At 35.0% G+C, this 23,605-nt stretch overlaps 1 protein-coding gene across 9 annotated transcripts in view; it reads left to right on the top strand.

Moving 5' to 3' along the window:
• LOC118276451 (transcription factor collier) overlaps nucleotides 1–23,605 on the top strand; it is a 50,913-nt gene that overhangs the window by 23,345 nt on the left and 3,963 nt on the right. For 4 of the 9 annotated variants that reach the window (XM_035594768.2, XM_035594766.2, XM_035594773.2 and 1 more), the window contains exons 8-10: nucleotides 18,149–18,230; nucleotides 21,081–21,225; nucleotides 23,280–23,437. In XM_035594768.2, coding sequence (XP_035450661.1) covers nucleotides 18,149–18,230; nucleotides 21,081–21,225; nucleotides 23,280–23,437 — 385 coding nt within the window. The remainder of the gene's footprint in view (nucleotides 1–18,148; nucleotides 18,231–21,080; nucleotides 21,226–23,279; nucleotides 23,438–23,605) is intronic. The other 5 variants (XM_035594769.2, XM_050707251.1, XM_035594772.2 and 2 more) reach the window with 3 other exon arrangements.

Below are 23,605 nucleotides of genomic sequence, written 5' to 3'. Positions count from 1 at the left end.
ATGCATCTCCACGTGTGAAATTCATCAAGTAAAACACAGGTTTCAAATTCATCTTTGCCAACCCTAAACACCAAACGTCGGTTTTGTAATTCGCTCGATTCCATTTTTTTTTCTACCTTGGCAACAAAAAAAAAAATTAACGGTTGCCTTTGTGCCAACTTTCCTTTGGTTTTCGGCGCATGAAGTTGATCGTGGAAATTCTCTCTCACCACAAATAAAACTTGTGATTTTTCATCGTTTGATGTATCTAAATTAAAGTCGATTTTGCGTTGTTCATTATTAGGCTCGAATTTCGCTGACAAAAGGATTTTATGAATATTTATTGTCGTTTATGAGTGCGTGAGAATTTGATTTTAGACCTTAATTTGGTTTCATTAATGACCTAAGTTAATCGTGATGTTGTGACAATTTCAAATTACTGGTAACGTGGTTCTACTTTTATATCAATTGGAATTATTAAACTGATAAAAATGATTGGTTTTTTGGTATAAAATATGAGGGCAGTAGATTTTGGCCGTAATTAAATAGTACTGGCCACTTAAAACCACATACAATTAACACGAGTTAACGTCAAACGTCAAGTACTATCAGTGTCACAAGTCAGTAGTACACACAGCAATATCCATCAGCCATTCATGTACCGTGCCTCGCCCACGGTACACTCGCGAACTAATGCGATAATTGAAATTGTGCAATTGCGTGCGAAACGCCCAACACCGAATTCATTACAGTCGTGTTTTTTGCAATTTGTATTTTTTTTCTTTTTCACTTTTTGCATTGTGTCGCTGCCAGCGAAATGATACGTATTCTGATGGTTTAATTATTTTATGCATGCGTCATCGTAGTCTTTTTACTTAGCAAATGGACGTTTTATCATAAAAGTTATTTTATGAGTGGCATACTTTTTGCAGACGTTTAGTGTAATTTTTATTAGAGTAGTCTTTAATGGTGGATTAGTTTGCTTTGTTATTATTTTATTTGGGAACAGAAATCGTAACATTGTCTTACACAATCTACAAAAATATGCACAAATCGATTTCACACATCCATAATCGATTCATCGATAAAAAGCCCCATATCGCATCACTACAGAATCGGAAACAAAGCTCGCAACAGCGCTCTAAACCGTTCCTGTATCGATAACACGACGAATAATTGACGTAACGGTAAAAGCAGGCAACAATCCAGAACCCTACGAATCAGCAGCAATTTGTTAAGTGGATTTTTGGCCGAGACACGCTCGCGGCTCGTTGCGCTTCTGTACACAATTTCATTATCTCTGCCCGCGTGCCCGGCCGACTCTACTATTAACTTATGCGATACTGTTGTAAGCTATGGACATTTTTTCAATAAATTTTTGTTTTATATAGGACATTTTTGGAAAAACATAATAAACACATAATTGTCGTAGATTTTAGGTTTAACCTGGTATTTAGATCGATATAATGAGCCAATATCTTTCATGGTCATGATCAAATTTTACATACTCTAATACGTTCAATTAATTATATTTAATTTAGTATGTCTCACGAAGTTTTATATACATTTGAAGTAACATTTTCACCAAACTTTCAAATTAATTTATTAAATCAACAAATAACATCAACTAACCTTCAAAAACCAAATCCAATTTCAACCAAAAACACAGCTACAAAAATGAATTAAAAAAACAATCAAATTACACTTAAAATAATTTTGAAGGCACCCCTATATTGGCTACGGCTATAAGTACTACCGTTTACTAGCCAGGTACTTTAGAAGATGAACTTGACCAAATCAATTCATGCCCACGCATACCGCCCCTACGCAATCACTTAAGAATTTTATGAACCGTAATGATTAAGATGTTTTGTCGTGCTTGAGTTTAAAACCGTGTAAGAGGGGTTTAATCGTCAAATCGGTTTGTTGTGTTCAACATATTGTGACTGGAATAACTATTAAAGGATTAGGCGATATTTTAAAACGTTTGGTTAGTGAATTGAGCGTGTACTTTGTTTGAAAGAAGCGTGAGAGTGTTGAACTGTTGTAGGGTTGTTATGAGTTCTCTAATTAATTTCTTATAATATATTTATTTGTAGTGTGAAATATGAATTCAGATCCAGAACCATCAATTTTAAAATTGTTAGTTGAATTTGTTAATCAACTGATATTTAAATTACTCAAGAATTGGTTTTAGCAAATCGATATACAACGTACGAGTAGTTTAAAATTAGCCAAGATATCAATTCATAGTTAAATTGATCGTATAATTTGATTTCGATTAATTGAAAATCGATATCCAACCTTCTTTTTAAATGACAAATACAGTAAAGGGGCAAAAAGTCCGGTCCTCGACATATGGCCAACATCTATATTACAATGGGATCTTTACACCCTATTTCGGGTGCGACAAAATCGATTCCCAATTCGATATGACCCTCTTGTGCTGCCGGTTTGATGGAGACATATTTTGGCTATGAATGTACTTGTAGCAAGATGAAAAATATGGTAGTGGAATAATTTAATGAATTGAAGTAGTAGGGTTGTTATTCTGCTTCCAATGGACGTGATAAAATGTTTGGATTTTGCTTTAAGTTGTAGAATAGATACTACCTTGTCAGTTTCAATACATTTACGACTGATCGTCAAATATTTTTTTTATGTTATAAGCCGGTAAACGAGCATACGGATCACCTTCTGGTAAACAATCGCCACCACCAATGGTTACCTGAAATCCTAAATATGTGTTGCCGGCCTTTGGGGGTTAGGAATTTAAGAGTTGTTTGGAAATCGGGGATTGGGAAGATTAGGAAGAAGGGGTATTAATTGAACATTGAAGACACTATTGAATAATCACGATTACAAATCTTTAACCAAAACACTGATTCAGAAATTGTTACCTTAATTTTAAATTAAAACCACATTACTAAATACTGGGTTTCTATCGGCTGCAGTTTTCCGGTGATTTTCGGTCTTGTGAACGCCGGTGTGAGGGAATCACGGCTATTAAATTGTCTCATTAGACACGCCGCGCCGCCACCCGCCCGCCTCTTCTCGCCAAATAAATTCCTTTTACGTCTGATATCTCTATTACCTTTTTTGTTTTGATACTTATCTAGATATCTTACAAGACTACCTTTATTACACGCTTATTTATCCTTATCAGCAATCACTGTTTCAATTTTAATTAATTAAGCGTATCGGTCTTATAACTAACTGTTCAAAAAATAAAGAAAACTACTGTTAACGCTAAACTATAAATTTATATTACAAATAGTTTTCCAACTACAAGTTTATTGGTGCACGACTTCGGAACGGCTCGGTTTGCAGTTACACTGAGGAAGTTTCCATAACTTCATAAGTCCCTTTATTAATAGCTTTGCACTTTCTTCTGTTCGCGGAGAAAGGGGAATTTATTAGTCTGTAGTTTTATTGGGTGTGGCTTTATTTTATTCTGTAGATTTAAAATCTTTTAAAAATATTTTGCATATGAAAATACTAATGCGCTCTTTAGATACTCACTTAGACATAGACTTATCCAATATTGAGCATTTCATGTCAAATTACGCTATTTATCCCGTTAAAACGATACTTACACAAGTAAACACAATACAAATCACACAAATCTGTACAAAAAGCGGAGGCGGCAACAAAAGAATTCGGCACACTTACAGTGTAATGTAAACCAAAAAAGAAAACTGGTCCCAAAAGAGTACCCTGGGGAATACTCGCGCGCTTCGCTCGGCCCGATACAGACACGACGACTGGTGATTAGGCTTCTTATCCACGAGATAGCGACAGAAACTGTGCAAGACTTAACAACTAGGACCGTTTTCTTATTCCCTCCGACCAAGCATTTTCTTGCCCGCCGACTTATCTAATGCCAATGTTCAGCTTAAAATTCCTATGTAATATTAGCGGCTAACTTTCTTAGCTTATGAATTTTATCCACTGTATTAAATTTTAAATAATTAACATGGTACTGCTCCATCTATAAGGAAATATTGTAAGAATATTCTGTTAAATTGTCTGTTCTGTGCGTCATATATTAGTCCCGTAATGAGACGTCTCATTTCTGATTTATATCTGCGTATTGGTTGCCCCCCGATTTTCTACTCGATAAGTCCGGGTGGTGATCGTAAATTGAAATATGATAAAGTCGCAGTAATAAGCTCCCGTAATCGCATCGACCCTCTGTCTGTAGGCGGTCGAGTGACGACAGGAAAAGTCATGCGAACCTAATTTGGTGAAGATTTTATGTGTTTCTTAGAAAAAAATTAAGCAGGGCTACATTTCACAGCTCATTAATTATTATATCTATTATCTTTCATCGCAAATCTTTTCAAAGCAAGCTCCTTTTATTTCACAATGTTCGGGTCTTCTATCTCAATTCCGACCTCATTCCCGATTCCAATACGTGATTCGTCGGTTCGCAAATTATTCGGTGAAAATTCACCATCTCGTTAGAATGTGCGATCCGGTCGGGCGCGGCGAGCCAACCGCTTGATAAATTGTCTGGAATAATAATGATGAATTGCAACTAGTCCGATCCCAATGTAGGATCTAATCTATGGCGCAATTTTACTGCTATATACATCTACATCGCATTTGTATTTATAGGGAACTCCACATACGTTGCAAATTCCAAGAATTTATCGGTATAATTTTCAACGAAATAATTTAATCCAAATATGAATTATAATTAAAATTTATTGGACGGTTTATTTAAAGGAGCTTGGCAAAATTACTTCAAATTAGCGACAAATCTATTAAGAATAGGACGTCTCGTGTCCATTTAATTAGTGACGGGGTTTTATCATCCGCTCTCTTTCCTACCACTCGTTGAGAATTTCAACTGTAATACGGCATATTGGCGAGGCTTAAATAATATTGGGCGTACCTAATAATAGACGTTCTTTTGTAATTTGTATTTTCGGCGGAGTGTATTTTTTGTGGGACTTTACGCCAGATCTCTGGTTTTATTTCCATTCGTTCATTAGTGTTGGTCATAAAAGCGGTAATGTGAAAGCGCCATTAAATTTAAATACAAATTCACGCGTGACATCTTCTTTGAAGACAAACACACCCAGTACTTGGTAGTAAAACAAACTAAAGTTAATTGTTGCTTTTATGATGACATCGCGTGAGTTGGGGTCAGATAGCAAACAAATTGTTACTTTTATTCCGTCGTTGAAGTAGTAATTTACTTGCGCTTAGGATCTGGCATTGTTTTAAAATATTATCTTCATACTAGAATATACAGATTAAGAATAATCGTCTTACAATGTTCTATTCTGTTGTTATAGTACTTACAAGACTTTAGACTAGATTCAAATTGTTTAAAATTTAAACTTATTTTAATGGGCTTCAAATTTTAATTTCTTTATCTGCCATTTTTTTCTTTTCCGTAATTGAAGTCCAATGTTCATTTCAGTACTTTCTAGACTCTATGTCAAAGCATCGCTTAAAAAACAATTTTCTTCGTCAAAACCACAAAAATATCACTTTGATTCAATTTATGAAGTGGCTTGTTCATTTGTTTATCTAGATTTGTATGTAATCATGCCCTTTTACTTGATTGATAGTATCTACAATCTTCTTCAATTTTATGTTTAGTTAATTGCGGCTTTCGAATCGACCCTGTTACAGCGTAACCGCAGTTTTATGTCCATTAGCTTGATGATAGTGAGTTTTGTCATTAGGATTTTACTGATTTTTTGGGTACCTTTTATTCTATTAAGTCGACACCTTTCATTGTCGTTAAATGTGTATTTATAGGTGTCTTATCTAGAACATGAATACTCTGATTTATTCAATACCACCGATATATTGGCTAACATATATTTTGTATTCCAATGAAAACAATTTACATATAAAGCAAACGGAGTCGAACACAAAACCAAGTTTCGCTTCACCTATCAACAGAAATCTCATTCCGTATAACAATTTACAAATTCAAAACATGAGCAGACCCATCTCCACTTACGGATAGCAAGCATATGCATAGGAGCAGTTAGTGCCCCCCTTAGGGGCTCCAAGACGTCAGCGCGTTTAAGCGCCAATTAATTATTAAGGAACACTGAGCTTCCTTTGGCTCTTTGACGGCGACTGTACAACAATGTGGCTGCCTCTCGTGATTGGCTGCTTTGTAAATTGCATTAACGTGGTTTACTTGTGTGTTTGTTTACTTGTGTTATAATGGGCAATGATTGTTGATTGAGGACTTGTTAGAAACGAGATTTTGTCTTAAACTTTATCTTGACTTTACTGTTCACTAGGCTTTAGCAGTTCAGGTATACCTTATTAAGAGCGTAACAAACTAAGCTTTCTTATGGTCAGAATCGTAGGTGATTTGTTTAAAAACTTCGTTGCACAAATAAAAAAAAAATACACAAAAATTACGTCACATTTATTGATTTCACAAGTAAAAGTACACTTTCATACATTCGATATATCGCAATAATTCCTCTTTATAGGAATAGAGAGCACTTTTAAAATGTATTTCGGCAAACATGTCGCAGGGGCCGCTTTTGATGGAGGCGCCTTCTTCAATTGTCAGTTGTAAATTCAATTTTCACTTTATATTGCTAGTTTCTCATGTTAGAGGGTGCAAAGCTGATATTAGATACATATCCTTGAAAAGATGTGTGATATGATACGCGTTATTGATATTAGTATTCGCTTTTGTTTGGTTGTTAAGTCTTGTATTGCAAAAGTTGGTTTTAGATGTATTTCTGTAGGTCTGATATTTTCAGGTCAACTTAAATAAATAAATATTTTTTAATATTTTTAATAAGCATTATTTTTAGCAAGAAAAATATGTCAATATTTGCTAATTGCTATACAGTTTTTAAAGACTATGAATAGAACCAAAAATTATTACTAGGAGCGCTTGTATTGTATAACATTATATTTAGACTCAAATTTGATGCGACAAAAAATTTCAAATAAATATCAAACACTTATGCTCTCCACAACTATACAGAAGGAACCCTAAATATTTTTTTCTCGACTAAAATGTGCGTATAAGGAAGAAATTCGGTTATACGCCAACTGGGGTAGATTAAATTGCATTGAGCTACCCATTAACGCCTTGTCAGATCGGGTTACGATTTATATATTTGATAAATCGGATATATTGCAGTACGAATACTGAGTTCAGGATATGGGACTTGTGTAAGTGGGTATCAGAAAATGCAGCTTTTTTCTTGTTTGTTCATATGCATACAATTACATGCATTCTTTACTGTAATCAATAAAGGTTTTTTAATACACAGCATACATCTCTTTGTCATCTCTAAGCAATGCATTAGGTTACTCTGGATTTCTTTGAAACAACATATTTTTAATACCAAAGTTTTATTATATGTGGTTTCCAACAGATTGTAGGTATTTAAAAAATGACAATATATTTGTTATTTAGAATAAAGTTATCTTCATAAAATAAATGTATCCGTTTTATAAGATTAATTATAAGTAAGTACCTAAAATATATTTTCAACTTCATCCAAACACATTTTTGTTCGAACAAACTGTTCTGAAGAAATAAACATTTACTTATACAAAGTTCGGCCACATTTGTTTTCGTTTGTCTTACATTTTTTCCCGTTGTCACGGAGAGTTAATGAAAGAATTAGCTTTCATTACAACTGATACGATTCCTTAAAGGGATTCCCGAATGAAGATGAAGTGCCTTCGTAACCTTTCTGATGGCTAAGGATCAATGTGGGAGAGGTCGACCTCTTATCTGTGATTAGTTTTTGGGGACATATAAAATGCTGTTAGTACTAACACCTACTGTTGTATAACCGACTCTACAACAATATTTATAAGAACGATTTCTCATAAATTCATCCCAATTAATTTTATTAAAAGTTTATAATTTAATCTAATTACGGATATGAAACGTTAAACACAAAGTAAAATGGATGGTTCGCCGGCACAAATGAAGAGACGTCGGGACTTTCAACTCTAATGCATTAATTAAGCTGGACCGATCCCCGAAAATCGTCTAGAAACTCTCTCTGTTTAAATTAGTGCAGAATTCATTTTCTTTTTTAATTCGTCTTCCAAATTCAAATAAGATTTCTTTTTTTTTATTACGCTGCGCCGCATAAAAGGGTAGACCAGGATTCGTCGCTCCCGTCGTTCACTTCGAAACGCTAATTCCTCCTCGTTCCGAGATACTGATTGGACGATATATTTAACAATGCTACCGACACGCTTCTCTGCGAAAAAATACATCTTACGTACTACCTTTTTTTCTCGCGCTTGGATTCCTTTATTTTCTTATTTTCTATTTGGCATAGCGGCTAAAGGTTGGAAGGGGCAGCGGATTGTACAAGCGTTAATGATACTAATAGCAATTAGTGGAAGGTTGTGTTTGGCTTGTACGGTTTTGGTGTTTAGCTATTCTGTGTTCTGACTGTATAAGCATATTACGGGGCACCCAGCCCATGGAGGGTCTTAACGGGAGGTCGTTTGCTGCGCTGCCAGCCTCCTAAGATTAATGACATTACGCCAAGACAGTTTGTAAGAGACAAACGTGACAAAAAACTGAGTTGTAATTAAGTGGATCGAATGAATAGATTTAATGGCTGATAGTGGTTGTTTTTAGGCTTTATTACGTTTTTATGTAAAGTGGATATGAAAGGACATTTATGGACCAATTGTATGGCATTGCTACTATTATACTTTGTTGTTAAACTAAGACAAATATGTTGTGCAACTTAAAGCGTTTGAGGTTAAACACGATAGATGTCTTCAATAAGATAAGGGGTGTAGTAAAATTGCAGACAGCGTATCTTCATACAACGTACAAGGCTTTACAAGATCGTGTTCCCGACTTGAAACTCTGAAGTCCGCACTGGACATCATAAAATATTTAACACTCATATCTCGCAGAGCGGTCCAAATATTATCGACTAGCCTATAAAATGGAAAAGTCCCGCTAAAAAAAGATAGAAATATACTTTACACTTATGTAAGAAAGAGATGTGAACACCGTTATTGTACGATCTTTGGAAATTCGTCGGAAACGTTTGGTTTCTTTTCCATCGTTTTTATCGTGGTCGTTATATTTTGATAGAGCAGTTTGGTAGGATCGGCGATATAACGTTTATGTTTTGGTTTTCGGTAGATACCTTTCGCGTTGTTTTGCTACATTTTTGTTAGTGTTCATTGTTTTCGTGGTTTGGGTACATACGAGCAGTATTAATTAAAAGTATTACATTCACCATGCTCGCCTAAAACTTTTGAATAATCTTCAAGTTCAAGTTCAATTTGTATATTTTGTTATACAATATTGCTAGCACTAAACTATGGTTATATTAAGAAAATTATATATATAAAAACTACTTGTGTACATGTATTTATTTTTAATTCATTGATAACATTTTAATTTCAAATTAAAAAACAACCGAGAGTATATAATCACCCAATGACCAGTCTGTAATATAACATAGTGAAGACTCAAATATGAAATATATCTTGAGAAAGGACATAAATATGCTTACCTTAAAAGTTTCCAGTGATAAATACTCCGTAGGGCTCGTGAATGTAAAGCATCTGTACACTCGCTCACATAACGCTTTCACTCCGTTTTGATTGATGGCACTTTCTTAGGAGTTTAATAAAATGTGTTTTGAATATGTTTTCTTTCGTTACTTTTGATAGTTTTAAAAATATAGTACAAAATTGGTTCAAACTAGTTTGATCAGTTATTTAAAATTTATCTCAGAAAGGTTCACTAATAAGTTTTATAGTACAATCAAATAAATAGTAAATTTAGCATAGGCCTTTACTTAAACTCTTGTAACATTATTATCTACTTTAAGATAAGTTCTTAAAGTTCAAAATAGCAATTTTTATTTAATAATCTTTGATGCTACTAAGATTATTTTTTTTAATAATAATCGATGAATTATTTTTGAAGAGAAATATGACATGTTACATAAACACATGCGTCGGTGACTGTACAATCGGTACAATAACTCAGCGGGTCCCTCTTTCGGATTTGATACACTGCGCACTGCAGCTTCCTATATCTTTCATTCGACTGCCAAAAATCTCAATATTATCGAATAGTTTCGATAGTTCTAGAACCTTCTTTTTTTCTGAAAAATATTTTCGTTCTGTGCAAAACATCTGTAACATTTTTAAATATTGTTGTTTATTGTGTCAGCCTCTAAATAAGGTCCAAACACATTATAAATCGAGTTTTGCTTCGTATTACCAATGTGACTGGATGGATGGAATTTACCTTACCAATGGAACCCTAAGCTTTGCGACATGAGAGTAAGTCTCGAAGTGTTCAAGTGATAACACATGCGATGTATCAATAGTAGGGAAGCCATCCATAGCACGCAACATTCCATATAAAAACATAGCTTAGTTGAGTCCGTTTCCACCAGTGCTATGAGTTTAGTTTAACCTGTAAACCGATCAGTTTACCCACAACTTAGCTTCACAATAATTAAAACACACCAGTTAATAAAGTCACTTAATATGACCGCTTAATTTCCGTACAGCGTGATCCGCATAACGTATGAAAATACGCGCCCGCGAATTTCCCAATAATAAATTATACTCCTTGTCCGCTTACCTCGGGTTAACCGGCTTTTATAAACTACCCGGGTAATTTATAACTATTACCCAGCCGAAAACGATCACGTGATATCACTTTATAGCATATTCACTGCGTAAATATGAGGGCCGCGAGTAATAATGTTTCATGGTATTTACATAAAAGTAAGCGGTCAAAACTAGCCGTGATGATGTTATAATTTTGTAGGAGTAAGGGTCAAATTATTCTGGAGTTTGGTGTAGGACAAGTTTCTAAAGATATTTAGCCAGTTTAAAGGCTAAAAACTAACAATATAGAAGAGAAACGGCGATTTACCATTCATAATAAACTGTCTCAAAGCTAGAATGTTTACAGGAGAAATTGCTGAGGAGTGAGGTCTTAGAGTTCTAGTCGCCTAGTTGGAGATAGGATACACAAAAAAAGCACTTCTGACTACCTCAATGGGCAATAAAAAGTGTATTTTACGTTAAAAAAGATATAGCATATCAATGATCTGGAAACAATATCAAGTTCATTCCATATTGTGTAAAAGTATGAAAACATAAAACCCTAACAGCACATCCAGCCACAATGTTAAAAGTTTTTCATTAAACAACAAAACGGTAACCGGGAAACATTGTGAAAATAGTCCACAAAACACTATCTTACATTTCTAACACTACAACTAGGTACTTAATGTAATCGCGCTCAATATCCTTTGTTCACTTTCAGACTCATTAAAAAGGCGATGCAATTTAATGAGTTGATAGTGTGCGTTATCCCTCGCTACGTTTGCAGATACGACCTTTTTTACACAAATGAATTTCGACTTTATTTGTTCGTGATAAGTTCTGTATTCTTTCGGGGGAGTGTTGAAGCGTATTGGTATGTAGGGGTCGAAGATTAGTGGCCCACGCCTACCCGCCGGAGCGCTGAGCGGCTGATAGTGCCCAAGAGTGTAGTTACAATTAGACCGGTGCCCACAATGAAGTGATGCCCCGTAATGTTGGCCCTTGTCTTTGTATGTTGATTGTGCACGAAAGACCAATGTTACATTATACGTTTGTGTGTATGTATGTGAACATGTCTTTACACTAGTTTGAGCTTATGAATATTAAAGGGATGATTATAATGTGTAATACAGGCGTAAATGTTAACTTGTATGTGTAATTTTTATAAGAGTTTTGTTAGTATCGAATTAATATTTAAGAGTTGTATCTTTCTTCTTAACCTAAAATAAATAGCTGTTTTATTTCTATACTGCTGCTTAAAAGATGTTTACGGTGGTGTTAATAATAATAGTAAATGGTTTTTTCATAATGTTTCCTAGCACTTTAAATTCTATGTTTATGAACAGATATTATGGTGTGCTGTTATATAATCCTATTAATATAATAAATGCTAAAGTTTATTACTCCAAAAATCGCAGAAAAAATGGAATGATCTTAGGAACAGGAGTAGATTATGATTTGGAATAACACATAGGCTATTGTTTATCTCACGGGAACACGCGCGAAGTCGCTAGTACTTCATAATATTTTATGTATTTATTTGCTAACAATATTATTATAATCAAAGTTAACAAGAGCATCAGAGCAGTTCTGCAACAAGCATTTTAGCAGAATTCTGGCAGACGGGGGGCAAAGGCGCTTACAAGCCGCGAGCGATTGCCCCGTCTACCAGTAGGTACATTGTCAATTGGAAACTACTCGGCTCCGAGAGCAAGCGCTTTTAGATTTGAAAGAGTACCTACTATAGTATACGCGGGAATGCTAGATGGTTTTGTAGAAGAACATTGTAGTTTAACTATTACGAAAAAGTTGAGTAAATATGGTTGAAGAATAGTTATTTTACTTCTGAGTTCATTTTCAGCCTTAGTGACTAAATGGCACGTACATGTGCGGGTGTTTTACTTATTCTTGTTTGATTTAATTGCAGTATTAAAACAGATTTTGTTATACCTAAATGAGTCAGTCAAATATTTTCAGAAAAATATTTTCTGTTATTATTTTCTTTATATTCTATCCTAATGGGATAAATCCCTACTAATGATTAAAAGTCTTTACATCTCATCAGAATTAATACGGCGAAACGCATCCGCAAATTGTATCCACGAAAACAGGCACAGATACATAACCTCTCTATCTTCACTATGCATCCAACATAAAAACCATACAATTTCCTTCGAAGCAAAATTCTTTGAAACTAACGTTTACTATTACGGAGGGCTATGAAAAGGCGAGGTTTTATCGCGTTGCCATGACGACGGCGGGATGCTGCGTCGCCCGCGTTACCCTCCTCACTCGACACATTGGAAAAACTACTACAGTGCTTTATATTTACAGCCTTCGATATGTATGTATACCGGCCATTGTTGGAAGTGAAAGTTCCCAAACCATGGACTGAAATCGATGATGCAGTCGACTTTGTATTACAATGTCAGATTGGGTTGGAAAACGAAAATAAAAATGGGAATACTTATAAAATTGTGCGTTTGTTTTTGTAGTATAATGTTGTGGAATTGTGCCTAGTATATGGCAATAGCTTCACCGTCTATTACATGGGACTTATAATACAAATAGTGGAAAGTGGGTGTATATTGTACAATAAACCTACATCTAGTACGTGCCATAATGTGCACCGCTCTGCCTACCGCTTCGGGGATAAAACGTGACGATACGATATAATGCTATACTGTTTAGTAGCTTGTTAAAACTATTATTAAAGTGGCTAATATAAATATCTAAATTAAAAATTTAAATATCTAAATTAAATAAAGGCTTTCGCGGCATCAGAAAAAACCGAGTACCTATTGTGTGATTTCCTTAAAGTCGCTGAACGTTTGGATGTTTGTCTAATTGTTTTCGAAATAAAAACAAAAGAATCCGTAAGACATTGTGATCAAAATTGTTGATCAGTATGTTGATGAACCACTGATTACTTTAGTTTATACTTTATCTGGCAAAGAGTAGACGATCTTGTACAGTATTGAACAATTGTACATTATTTTAAACCACTCAGCCGCCTGCCACCGCAGCGATTAATACCGTATCATTTAGTAGGTTAACAACCCTACAGAGACTTGGCCTTGAGTATTATCTACTTATTTATTCATAGTACTCAGATACTCACCCTTTCATAATTCCTATCACAGCATGCTTTTCAAATACACATCAACAGCCTATACGTGGCCACTGCTGACCAAAAGCCTCTTCTCACACGGAGAATGTTTGAGCATTAATCACCACGCTTGTTTGCATGATTGCACGTTTGTCAGTGGTGTCTAAATAGTCTTAGATATAACTCGGAAAATATCACATTAGAATTTGTCGCTGGTAGGTTTAGGAAAACGCAGTCTCATACTTGAGAAGCGGACGTCTCAAACCTCCGACAACCGCCACTACGTCATACGCTTTTCAAACATATCTATGAAACAAACGAGACTAAACGTGGAACATCGAAACACATGCGTCGAATCGTCCATGTTCCTATTTAATCACAATAGAAATCGTTCAATTGTTCGGTCTATTTACACCGTCAACGTAGACGGGGAACAGTTAACCCTTGAATTTGGTACACACTGAAATATTAACGCCTGCTATGGAAGTACGCGGAAAAACAAGTCGAAAACTGGGCCCGTTATGGGCCCGTCGCATGTTACGCAAAGATTAATTCGCTGATGCAGATACGACAGTGTTCCTTTCAAAGTCCCTCTGCTTTCTCTTTTCGTTGCTTTAAAAATGGGCTGGGGTAGAAAGTAATCTTATTTGACGGTGGTAAAAATATCAATAACTGATTGGCCTGGTAATCATCATACTTATTTATTAGAGGAGAATTTCTAATTCCCGGGATATGATCTACGAAACGTGTTCTGGGATTTTTGTGGTCATTAACCCATTATCTGATTAATGGATACAACTGAGAAGGAGAAAAAGTTACTCGTGACTTTCAAAGTGTAGATTAAAACTTTTACAAAGTTTCAGAAGAGACTCAAAAATAATAAAAATACTCAGTTCAGCATCTACGAACCAACAATCTCCACTCATAAACACAACATTCCACAACTCGTTAACAATTTGACACAAATCACAATAAACCACCTTTCACCTGCTTAATCTTTGGCGTCCGCTTGGCGTGTCGGTATTGAGTGGTGGCAGGGGTGGGGCGCACCAGGGGAGTCGATGCCGGCCCTGGGGACCGCCTCCCGAGGGAGCCGGCGACGGGCCCAGGGCCGCGGGCCGCGGGGGGAGACGAAAGGTTAAAAGGGAAAAGTTATAAGAGACCGCTTGTTGTCGGATCTGCGTAGTTCGATTTTCGTATGCGGTTTAGCGAATTTTTCTTTGGTGTCGCATTTTGTTAGTTGTGGTTAGGTACGGTTTTGGAATTTGTAAATTTGGGTTCTTTAAATATAGGTGTTTTTATCAACTTTAATTTTTAATTACGAAATGTATGGTGTCAATAAATAAAAAAACTTATAAACTTTGCTTGCAACTGGATATTGAAAAGTTGATGCACTATAAATACCAAATAAAAGTTGCAACTTAGCATTAACTTTAAAGTACCGCAATACGAAGTAGGTGCTTACAAACAGCTGAAAACTTTACCAAATAAAAAAAAGTAAACTTCCTGAACAAAGTACTTTTCTTTCACAAGACAACTTCTAGAAATAATTTAAAGGGATTTTTTTCAAATATTTATTCGAAGAAATATTCGATGCAAATAAACATAGTCTATGCTTGGCTGGTGGTATGGGGAGGGGGTAGTCAAGTGTTCCGACTCGACTTGAAAGAGGGCAACCTACTCGCTCGGCTCTTTGCCGCGACTTAATGCCGTACTAGATTTTTTCCATCGAATAGTGGGGAGACATACATACTTAGTACATGTAACTATGTAATAGGAAGTATTTCTATGAAGTTTGTAATGATTTTCAGGGAATTTGGCTTCCTTGTATATAATTAATAGCCCTATAGCATTCATTATACATATAGTAAGTACACACATACATAATACATAATACATAGGAAGCAATACTATATAGCTTTACCTACATCGACCATATAAAAACTTAGCTATAATATCTGAGGTACTATACTTTTACTATTCTATACCAAAGTTTAAAAAATGTTTATTTATCTTGTTTTAGTTTAACGCTGTAAATATTATATAATAATATGTCCTTGTATTATCTTCAAAACGACTTGAAGCCAGTTAAGCGCGTGAATATTAATACTACATAGTTTCATTGAAACGAACTTTAATACATAGTCCGATATTAGACCGTTGTTTACTCTCTGTCAGGGTTCTTTTTAATTTCCTTCTTAAGCCCCATCAAAAAGACCCATACATTCTATTTACGCAAAGGTAATAATTTTTCGGCTTACCGGTCACCGCGAGAGCTATACGATAGGATAACGCAACTGTCAGGTGGCCCTTACAATGATATTAATGTTGCGAGCTTTCGATGACCAGGGGAGGACTTTTACGATACGTCTTACTGGGGGTAAAAGAAATATATGGGTGTTTAGCTAAATGTTTCATGTTATTATTTATTGCAGAGTAAAAAGTGTAAGAGCCAAAATACAACCTTTTAAAATGCTCTTTCAGAATTTTGTCAATTTAAAGTGCCTTGAATATTGTTCTGAAATGCTCTGAAACTTTATCATTTTAAGAGTTTCTACTTGTTCTTTAAAGACCGTATCAGAAATTTGAAATAGGACCATGAATCTGAACACCAAACACATTTGCAATTGTCGCATCGATTCACCCGAACACTGGGTATAGTATAGGCCTAACCTACATTGTATTTCTTAAAATAAAATCCCCATTCACGGCAAGTCGTTTGACAGTGGCGTAAACTCGTAAAGTCGTAACTCGCAATATTGTGACATAAGGTGTTTAACATAAATAATGCCGGAACAGATGTGTGGCGCCGCGGGCACCACAAATACGTTCGCGCGGTACCAACGCCGCTCATATCTCGATACGTTTTTACTATTTGTATGGAGTTGTTGTTACGATTATATGAGTGACAATGAGCTTGTATTTATGGTGACTAATTAGCTCTTTAAAGTAGTGTTTTTTGGGATGTGAGTGTGATGGATCGTTGTAGTATAGGTCTAAGAGATTATGTTATTTGACACGTTAGATACATAAAGTGTGGTTATACTTTCAGCACTTTCAGGAGTAATAAGTATCGAAAAGTTTTTTGTAGATTACAGTATGTATGTATTTAAAACTCGGTTTGATTTCGTTGATTATTAAAAAACACACATCACAAGTCAAACTGAAGCAAACCGTTCATGGACGCGAATAATTTATGACATACATTAGGGGTGTCTAACAACTCTACTAAATCCACACGTGTTGGCACAGCAATATTCGGCGTGGCGGCATCGCCGGTGCCTCAGGCTATGTAAAATATTTCTGCTAAAGCATTCATCGTGATCGCCCGCCTGATCGTACGCTCAACATTACGCACCAACCATCCTATATAAACACCCCTTTTGGACCGTACGACGACGACATAAGGACCACTCTACACCGACAAGGAACTCTGAATAAAATTGCAAAGTCCGACTATTGTGTGTAATCCGATATGCCGATAGTTGGCCCGATAGACTTTCCGTTGGAAATTGTTTGATTCCGTTTCGAGGTTTCGTTTTGACAGCCAATAAAACAACGTAGATTCCGCATTCTTTTATTTCCTAAAATGAAGTCCGATTTTGGTAGCTGTCCGCACTTTGTACGCGTTTTGTTGTCTTTTACGTCTATTTCATATTCTTTTTTAAATCGTCACACGACTTTTCGTTTATGGTGCAAAAAATGGAAAAGTCGTAAAGTTCACATTCACACATTGGCAGTGAATGGAACAAAAAATGTAGTTTGAACGGAAGAGCGGAAGATACAAATTTGTGAACACGAGAAACAAATTAATTCGTAGTGTTTAAGTGGCTCGCGTAACTGAGAAGTGGAAACAGCTGGCGAAGTTTGTAGGTGAACTTGAGCCAGTCGAAGTTCTCAGAAGTCATTTGGATACTAATGATGTTTAGCTACATGTTAGATAATCGCTGCTCCTGTTCTTACTTTCAACAGTTCAACAAGTTAAACATTTTCTTTTAAAATAATAATTACATAAATATAGGTACACTTTTTAAATTTGTTTCAAATATATTGATAATTCTCTTATCTTTTCAAAATTCTTTCTAGTTATACCACGTATCCCGACGATTGACATATATCATACTTACTATGCTTATCTATGAGACTCTGTATACCACTTTGAAATATAAACAGTAATAAACGTTATTTTGTTATTATAATCAATTGATAACATTTTGTCATCGTTTATTGAATGAATATAACATAGTATGAAAGTCTCTATACTAAAATTTTAATAGTAAAACCGACTATTGTATCTATATGCATATATTGTCGACGTTTGATTTATGTATCCGCTTCATTTGCAGCAAATTATCTGTTCACACGCCCGTCGATATTTTACGAGCACTTGTGACAGATTTTAATACAAAAACCTTTAGTTTTAAACAAAATAGTTTACACGTTCACAGTTTTGTAAATTGTAATATGTTTTTGTTTTTGTTGCAGATTTTTCTTGAAGTTCTTCCTGAAATGCAACCAGAATTGTTTGAAGAATGCCGGCAATCCTAGAGATATGAGAAGATTTCAAGTAAGTAGTAATTAAGACTTTTATTACGTTAATAACCAATCGATTATTGTTTGGATTTCGGCAGTCATTGGTAGTTCAGCAGTGGACATCTTGAGACTGATATGTCGATGACGATTGTACGAAAAAGAAATGCCTTTCACAAATATTTTGCTAGTAACAGTTTTACAAATTGAGCCATGCGTTCAGTGTTATGCTACACACACACACATCGCACTATATCAAAAGCCTATTGGACATTTCAAACTTATAATTATAAGCTTAGGCGGATTTCCTTCACCATTTGTCAGTTCAAAGTCACATTGTACTTGTCGTTGGTAGGTTTCGAACTCGCACTCTCATGTATGAGAAGCGGGCGTCTTAAACCTCTGTGTTACCACGACCTTCATTACCATTATGCTGGTGAAAACTTCCTAAGACTTTTTGGTGAACCCTTTAATAGATAGGCGTGCTTGCAATCAATTGACCAACAAGTCACTATACAAATCAATCAATTCAATCGGATCAACAACAGTGAATAGACTATCAGGTAGATAATAATAATTAGTTGTGTGCTGTCGACAAGGCAATGGTAACTTGTTTACTAGACGTGGCGAAAAATTGCCGCGATCTCGACGCGAGTCTGTCTGAACTGTGTGCCAAGTTATAAGCTGAAGAGGATAGGATAGGAAAGGAAACAAGCATAGTTAATCTTTTTATGTTATTGATTGCGTTTATTTATTACATACATAACTTCACGCCTGTCTCCCATATGGGTAGGCAGAGACAATGGAACGCTAATTGCTACGAATCTTACATACCTCTTTCGCTTCATCAACAGTCATCAGTCTTTTCATGCATGTTTGTAGTTAAAAATCGGTTTATTGATTTATTTAATGCTGTTCAATTATATTTTTACTAAATGTTTCTGAATTTTACTATCAATTACTTTTCTATTTCAATGTAATGGGTTTAAATGGAATTGTTTGAAAATAAATTTATAGTAAATGAACCATTGCTTACCCTTTAGAAAAAATAAATGAGTAAGGTTCGTTTGAATATGTTTCATATTTTCAGCTAGCTTGAATATAAAATTGATTGTAGAAAATTAAACAAATACTTTGAACCAATAGGACTTTCTTCGCTATTATTTTCTCACTTAGCTTGTACCATACAACTGTCTGTATTGCCCTTAACAGTAGGAAGGGTTGCGTTCACGACTCTTGAATATTTGAAGCGCCTCCAATTTAAGGGAGGGATGAAATTAAATTTATTTATACGAGTTTATTTATTTACTTTCAACCGATCTTTGCTTGCCCTTTTATTGTATTTTTTAATTGGTTATGCTGTTTTATTTTTGGATTTGTTTTAAGTTGTTAATTGGAATTTTGGATGGCAATTTTGTTTGAATAATCTTTAATGTTTACTTATTCCTTGTTTGTTTAAATTGTACTAGATTGTACAAAAGAATATATTCTCAGAACTGTATATTTATTTAATTTTATTGTCTCATTCGAATCTTAAAATAAATCAACTTAACAATGTTTAATGAGAAACTCTACATCTTTAACACAACATTCACTTAAGTTCCAACACTACTTACAACCACAAACTACAAAGTCGTTTTTCACAATTAAAACTTCCCCACAAAATCTCGTATCTCATAATATAACTAATTAGTAGCAGCCCTAACATAACTACCAAAAGGTGCATTCACACAGTCTCCTTATGAGTACAAATTTGCTTCCACAGTTGGTCTAAGACATATTTGTCTTACGTGTCCTCTTGGCAACTTTAAACAAATATAGAACTTACCGTTCAACACATATTGTTCATTTCTATATGCAACAGAAATACTAACAAGTGCTGTGTGTGCGTGTGTGTAGTAATGTCTATATTTGGGCTTTCTGTGTGTCATTGAATAATTCAGTGGTCGTTCCCCACCGTTTCAAGGGTAAGAATATATGGGTATAATATACAACTACGTACATATTTATAGGTGGGTGTCGGAATCGAAATAATGCAGTCGCTTTATCGACGTGAATATTGTATTCCAGGTGATTTACGTGTCAAACTTGGCGGTGTTTTAAGTTTTGTGTTTCAGTTTGTATTTTATTTATTTGTACCTCTTAGATGGATCTTGTTAATAAAACCATATATTTATAATTATCATGAAACAGGCTTGTACATAATGTATGTAGCGTAGAACTTTTTTCAAAAGCAACAACAAACAAAGTAATGACTGCAAACAAACCAACACAGGTAGCTAATACCGATTTGTTTACCCAACTGAATTTTTAGGGAACACCCCAAAGTACAGTGCGCGCAAAAAAATCGATTCAATGGCCGTCTATCAATCGGCCACCCACGTCACACGTCCATATTGATACGCACACAGGCACACAATGCACTTCCTTGCATACCCATTGGAAGAGTTTCGTCCATTTCGTCGCTCCCGAGACATTGGCTCCACCTCCCAAGGGACTCTCCCTTTCGGTTCCCTTCGCTGTGTGTGTCGGAATGCGGGCGTTTGTTTTCATGTGTGAAATGTGGACGTGTTGTATATCTTCATGCGTTTTATTTCTGTGACTGTTGACTGTACGTTCGGTTTGTCTATAAATATGTGGGTTTTAAAATTGGCACGTTTTTTTTTCAATTGTAGATGCTGGATTATTTTTTTAATACAATCAAACATGTAAATGTATCTCATAATATGTCAACAAAATATCTGTTTGAATCTTCAATTCAATGGTAAATTTTTTTTAGAATATTAAAATTTAAAATATCGAATCAACGTTGTTATAATCTGTTAAAAATGTCCACTACACCAATGCAAAAATACAGCCAATTTTTAACATTTTATATTTGTTTTAGGTGGTAATATCAACTCAAGTGATGGTGGACGGTCCTCTACTAGCGATATCAGACAATATGTTTGTCCACAACAACAGCAAGCATGGCCGGAGGGCAAAGCGACTAGACCCAAGCGAAGGTACAGACGCCGCGACAGACAATACTTGTACGTTTATGTTTTATTTTTTTATTATTTTTCCGTTGACTGATATTCAAACACCCACTATAAGGAAATTATATGTGTGAATATTAAATTATTTTTGCGTATTTTTAACTTGATATAGTGGGTGTTTTAATGTCTTTCAAGGATTTTATCGAGTGTCAGTGGACGGATTTATATTATTATTTTATTTTTGTTTCAATGTACAAAGTGTTTTTTTGATTAATGTATTTAGGGATGTAACAAACAATTATGTCTGCATCACAATCTACGATTGAAAAAAATATGTTAAGTTAGATGTTACTACGTAACGTAACGTAACGTAATATTTCAGCACTTCCTGTAAATACGTGTGAATTTCAGCAGTCAATTGACGATAAATGTGCAAAAGTCATAATACACCGTTTTAAGCTGTCGTTTGTATTCAAGGAATCACTGTAGACATTTCGCAAAGAACTTCAGCCGGGTGTTTCAGGGGTGGGGGCGCTGAAGCGAACATGAAGCGAATAGGGATAATTTAGTGAGGAATTATGCTCCGCACAAACTTCGTACATGCGTTTTGAAATCATTTTTCGTTGTTTTAAGTAATTCTGTGTTTTTGATTTTATATTTCTTATTTTTTATCAAAGTTTATTTCAACTGTTGCGGTTGTTTTAAGTTTGAATTTGTATTTAATAAAATTTATAGAAATACAAGTTGGTTTCAAACTAAAAAAAATATATTTAAGTTTAATAATACAAAAAAAAACTTATCGTATTGTATATAGGGATTACAAAAACGTATATTGGATACCTACTAAGTCAAATCAAAATGAAACATCCACGTAAACCTTTCCTTTAAGTTTTTACGATGGTATGATTTTAAAAATAAAACATATTTAATCCCGCTATAGAACATAAATAAAATTAGCCTATTCCATATAAAGACAGCGTCAAAGTTTGTGAACTGACTAGACGACGCGTAACCGACTCGAAGGGATTACACGGTGCAAATGAGAAAATTTACAAGTAACTCCGACTGCGTAAAAATGTTCCTACTACTTATTGTGTTTGTTTCCAAAATATTATGTGTAGTGTTTATTTACTTTTAAATTACGTTTTGCTACTGATTGTACTTAACAAAAACAGCACTTTTGAGGTAGTCTAGACTATGGTCTACAAGACATGACAAACTTGCAAGCAAGTACGCTTCATTTCCCTTTCTGACACATAGTTTTATAATATTTACTACGTTTTTTATAGTCTTCTATTACATTGGAGAAGATAAAGATATTGATTGTATATACAACTGTATATAATAAAACTTGATCCTGACGACCTTTCACGGAATATTAAAACGTCTTAAATGGGGAGAATATAATATTAGTGAAATTAAAAAAGAACCACCGAAGTAATCGCCTTTCGTCCCCTTAAATTCACTTTCTACCGTCTTTATTACAACGTTGTTCGCAAGATTTCAGTTTCCCCCTTGTTCAGCGCGTGTCCCCCCTAAACCTTGCACTCACGGCATCTGACAAAGTCATAACGACCAAGAAACTGTGCTCTATAACGAACTTTATTACTTACAGTTAAAATTCTTTTTCAATTATCTTCGCCGATGTCTTATTTCTCGTATCAGTGACACTTACACGGTGACTTTTACGGTATACAATTGTCCTTTTTCTAGAACAGTATAAAGTGTACGTTCAAGTAGGACGGAGCGAGTTTTAGTGGTTTGACGTTCAACTTTTAAGTTGTTGTAGAATTCAGCCCTTACTTTCGCGGTTCTACGGAGATGCCATTTACGACCCTGAATGCTATTTATATGAAAGTTAGGGAACTATTTTAAGCTTGACATCGTGAGTTGCGAAAGTATTTGTGGTACCCTAATAGGATAACATGTTAGTCGAACAATACTTATTTAGTTTTACTCATAGTTGCTTGACAGTTGAAAGTAGATCATTTTTTTTTTAAATTATAGTTTACTGTTGTAACTCTAGTGGCTTTTTATTGTCTAGGAAAAACTATAGGTAGGTTAGTTCGATAATTTCTTCCCACTAATTCATGTAATATTTTCGACAGCAGGTTTATATCCGCCACTGCCAGTAGCGACGCCATGCATCAAGGCCATATCACCGAGCGAAGGGTGGACGTCAGGGGGATCGACAGTCATCATAGTCGGGGACAACTTCTTCGACGGACTCCAAGTAGTATTTGGAACCATGCTAGTATGGAGCGAGGTGAGTTTTTAATTTTAAACTCTAATGTAACAAAAATAAAGTTTATTTTCACTTGAACTCCACGTGCATTAACATGAATTACAAGTGTCAGCCAAGTCTTTTCTTCTGACACCAGTTATTAATTTATGATGTCGAGAATAAAGCATGAGATTATTATTAATATTATGT

This window comes from Spodoptera frugiperda, chromosome 31 (assembly GCF_023101765.2).
Source record: "Spodoptera frugiperda isolate SF20-4 chromosome 31, AGI-APGP_CSIRO_Sfru_2.0, whole genome shotgun sequence".
In the NCBI taxonomy this organism is placed as follows: domain Eukaryota; kingdom Metazoa; phylum Arthropoda; class Insecta; order Lepidoptera; family Noctuidae; genus Spodoptera; species Spodoptera frugiperda.
This window is presented reverse-complemented; position numbering and strand designations above follow the sequence as displayed.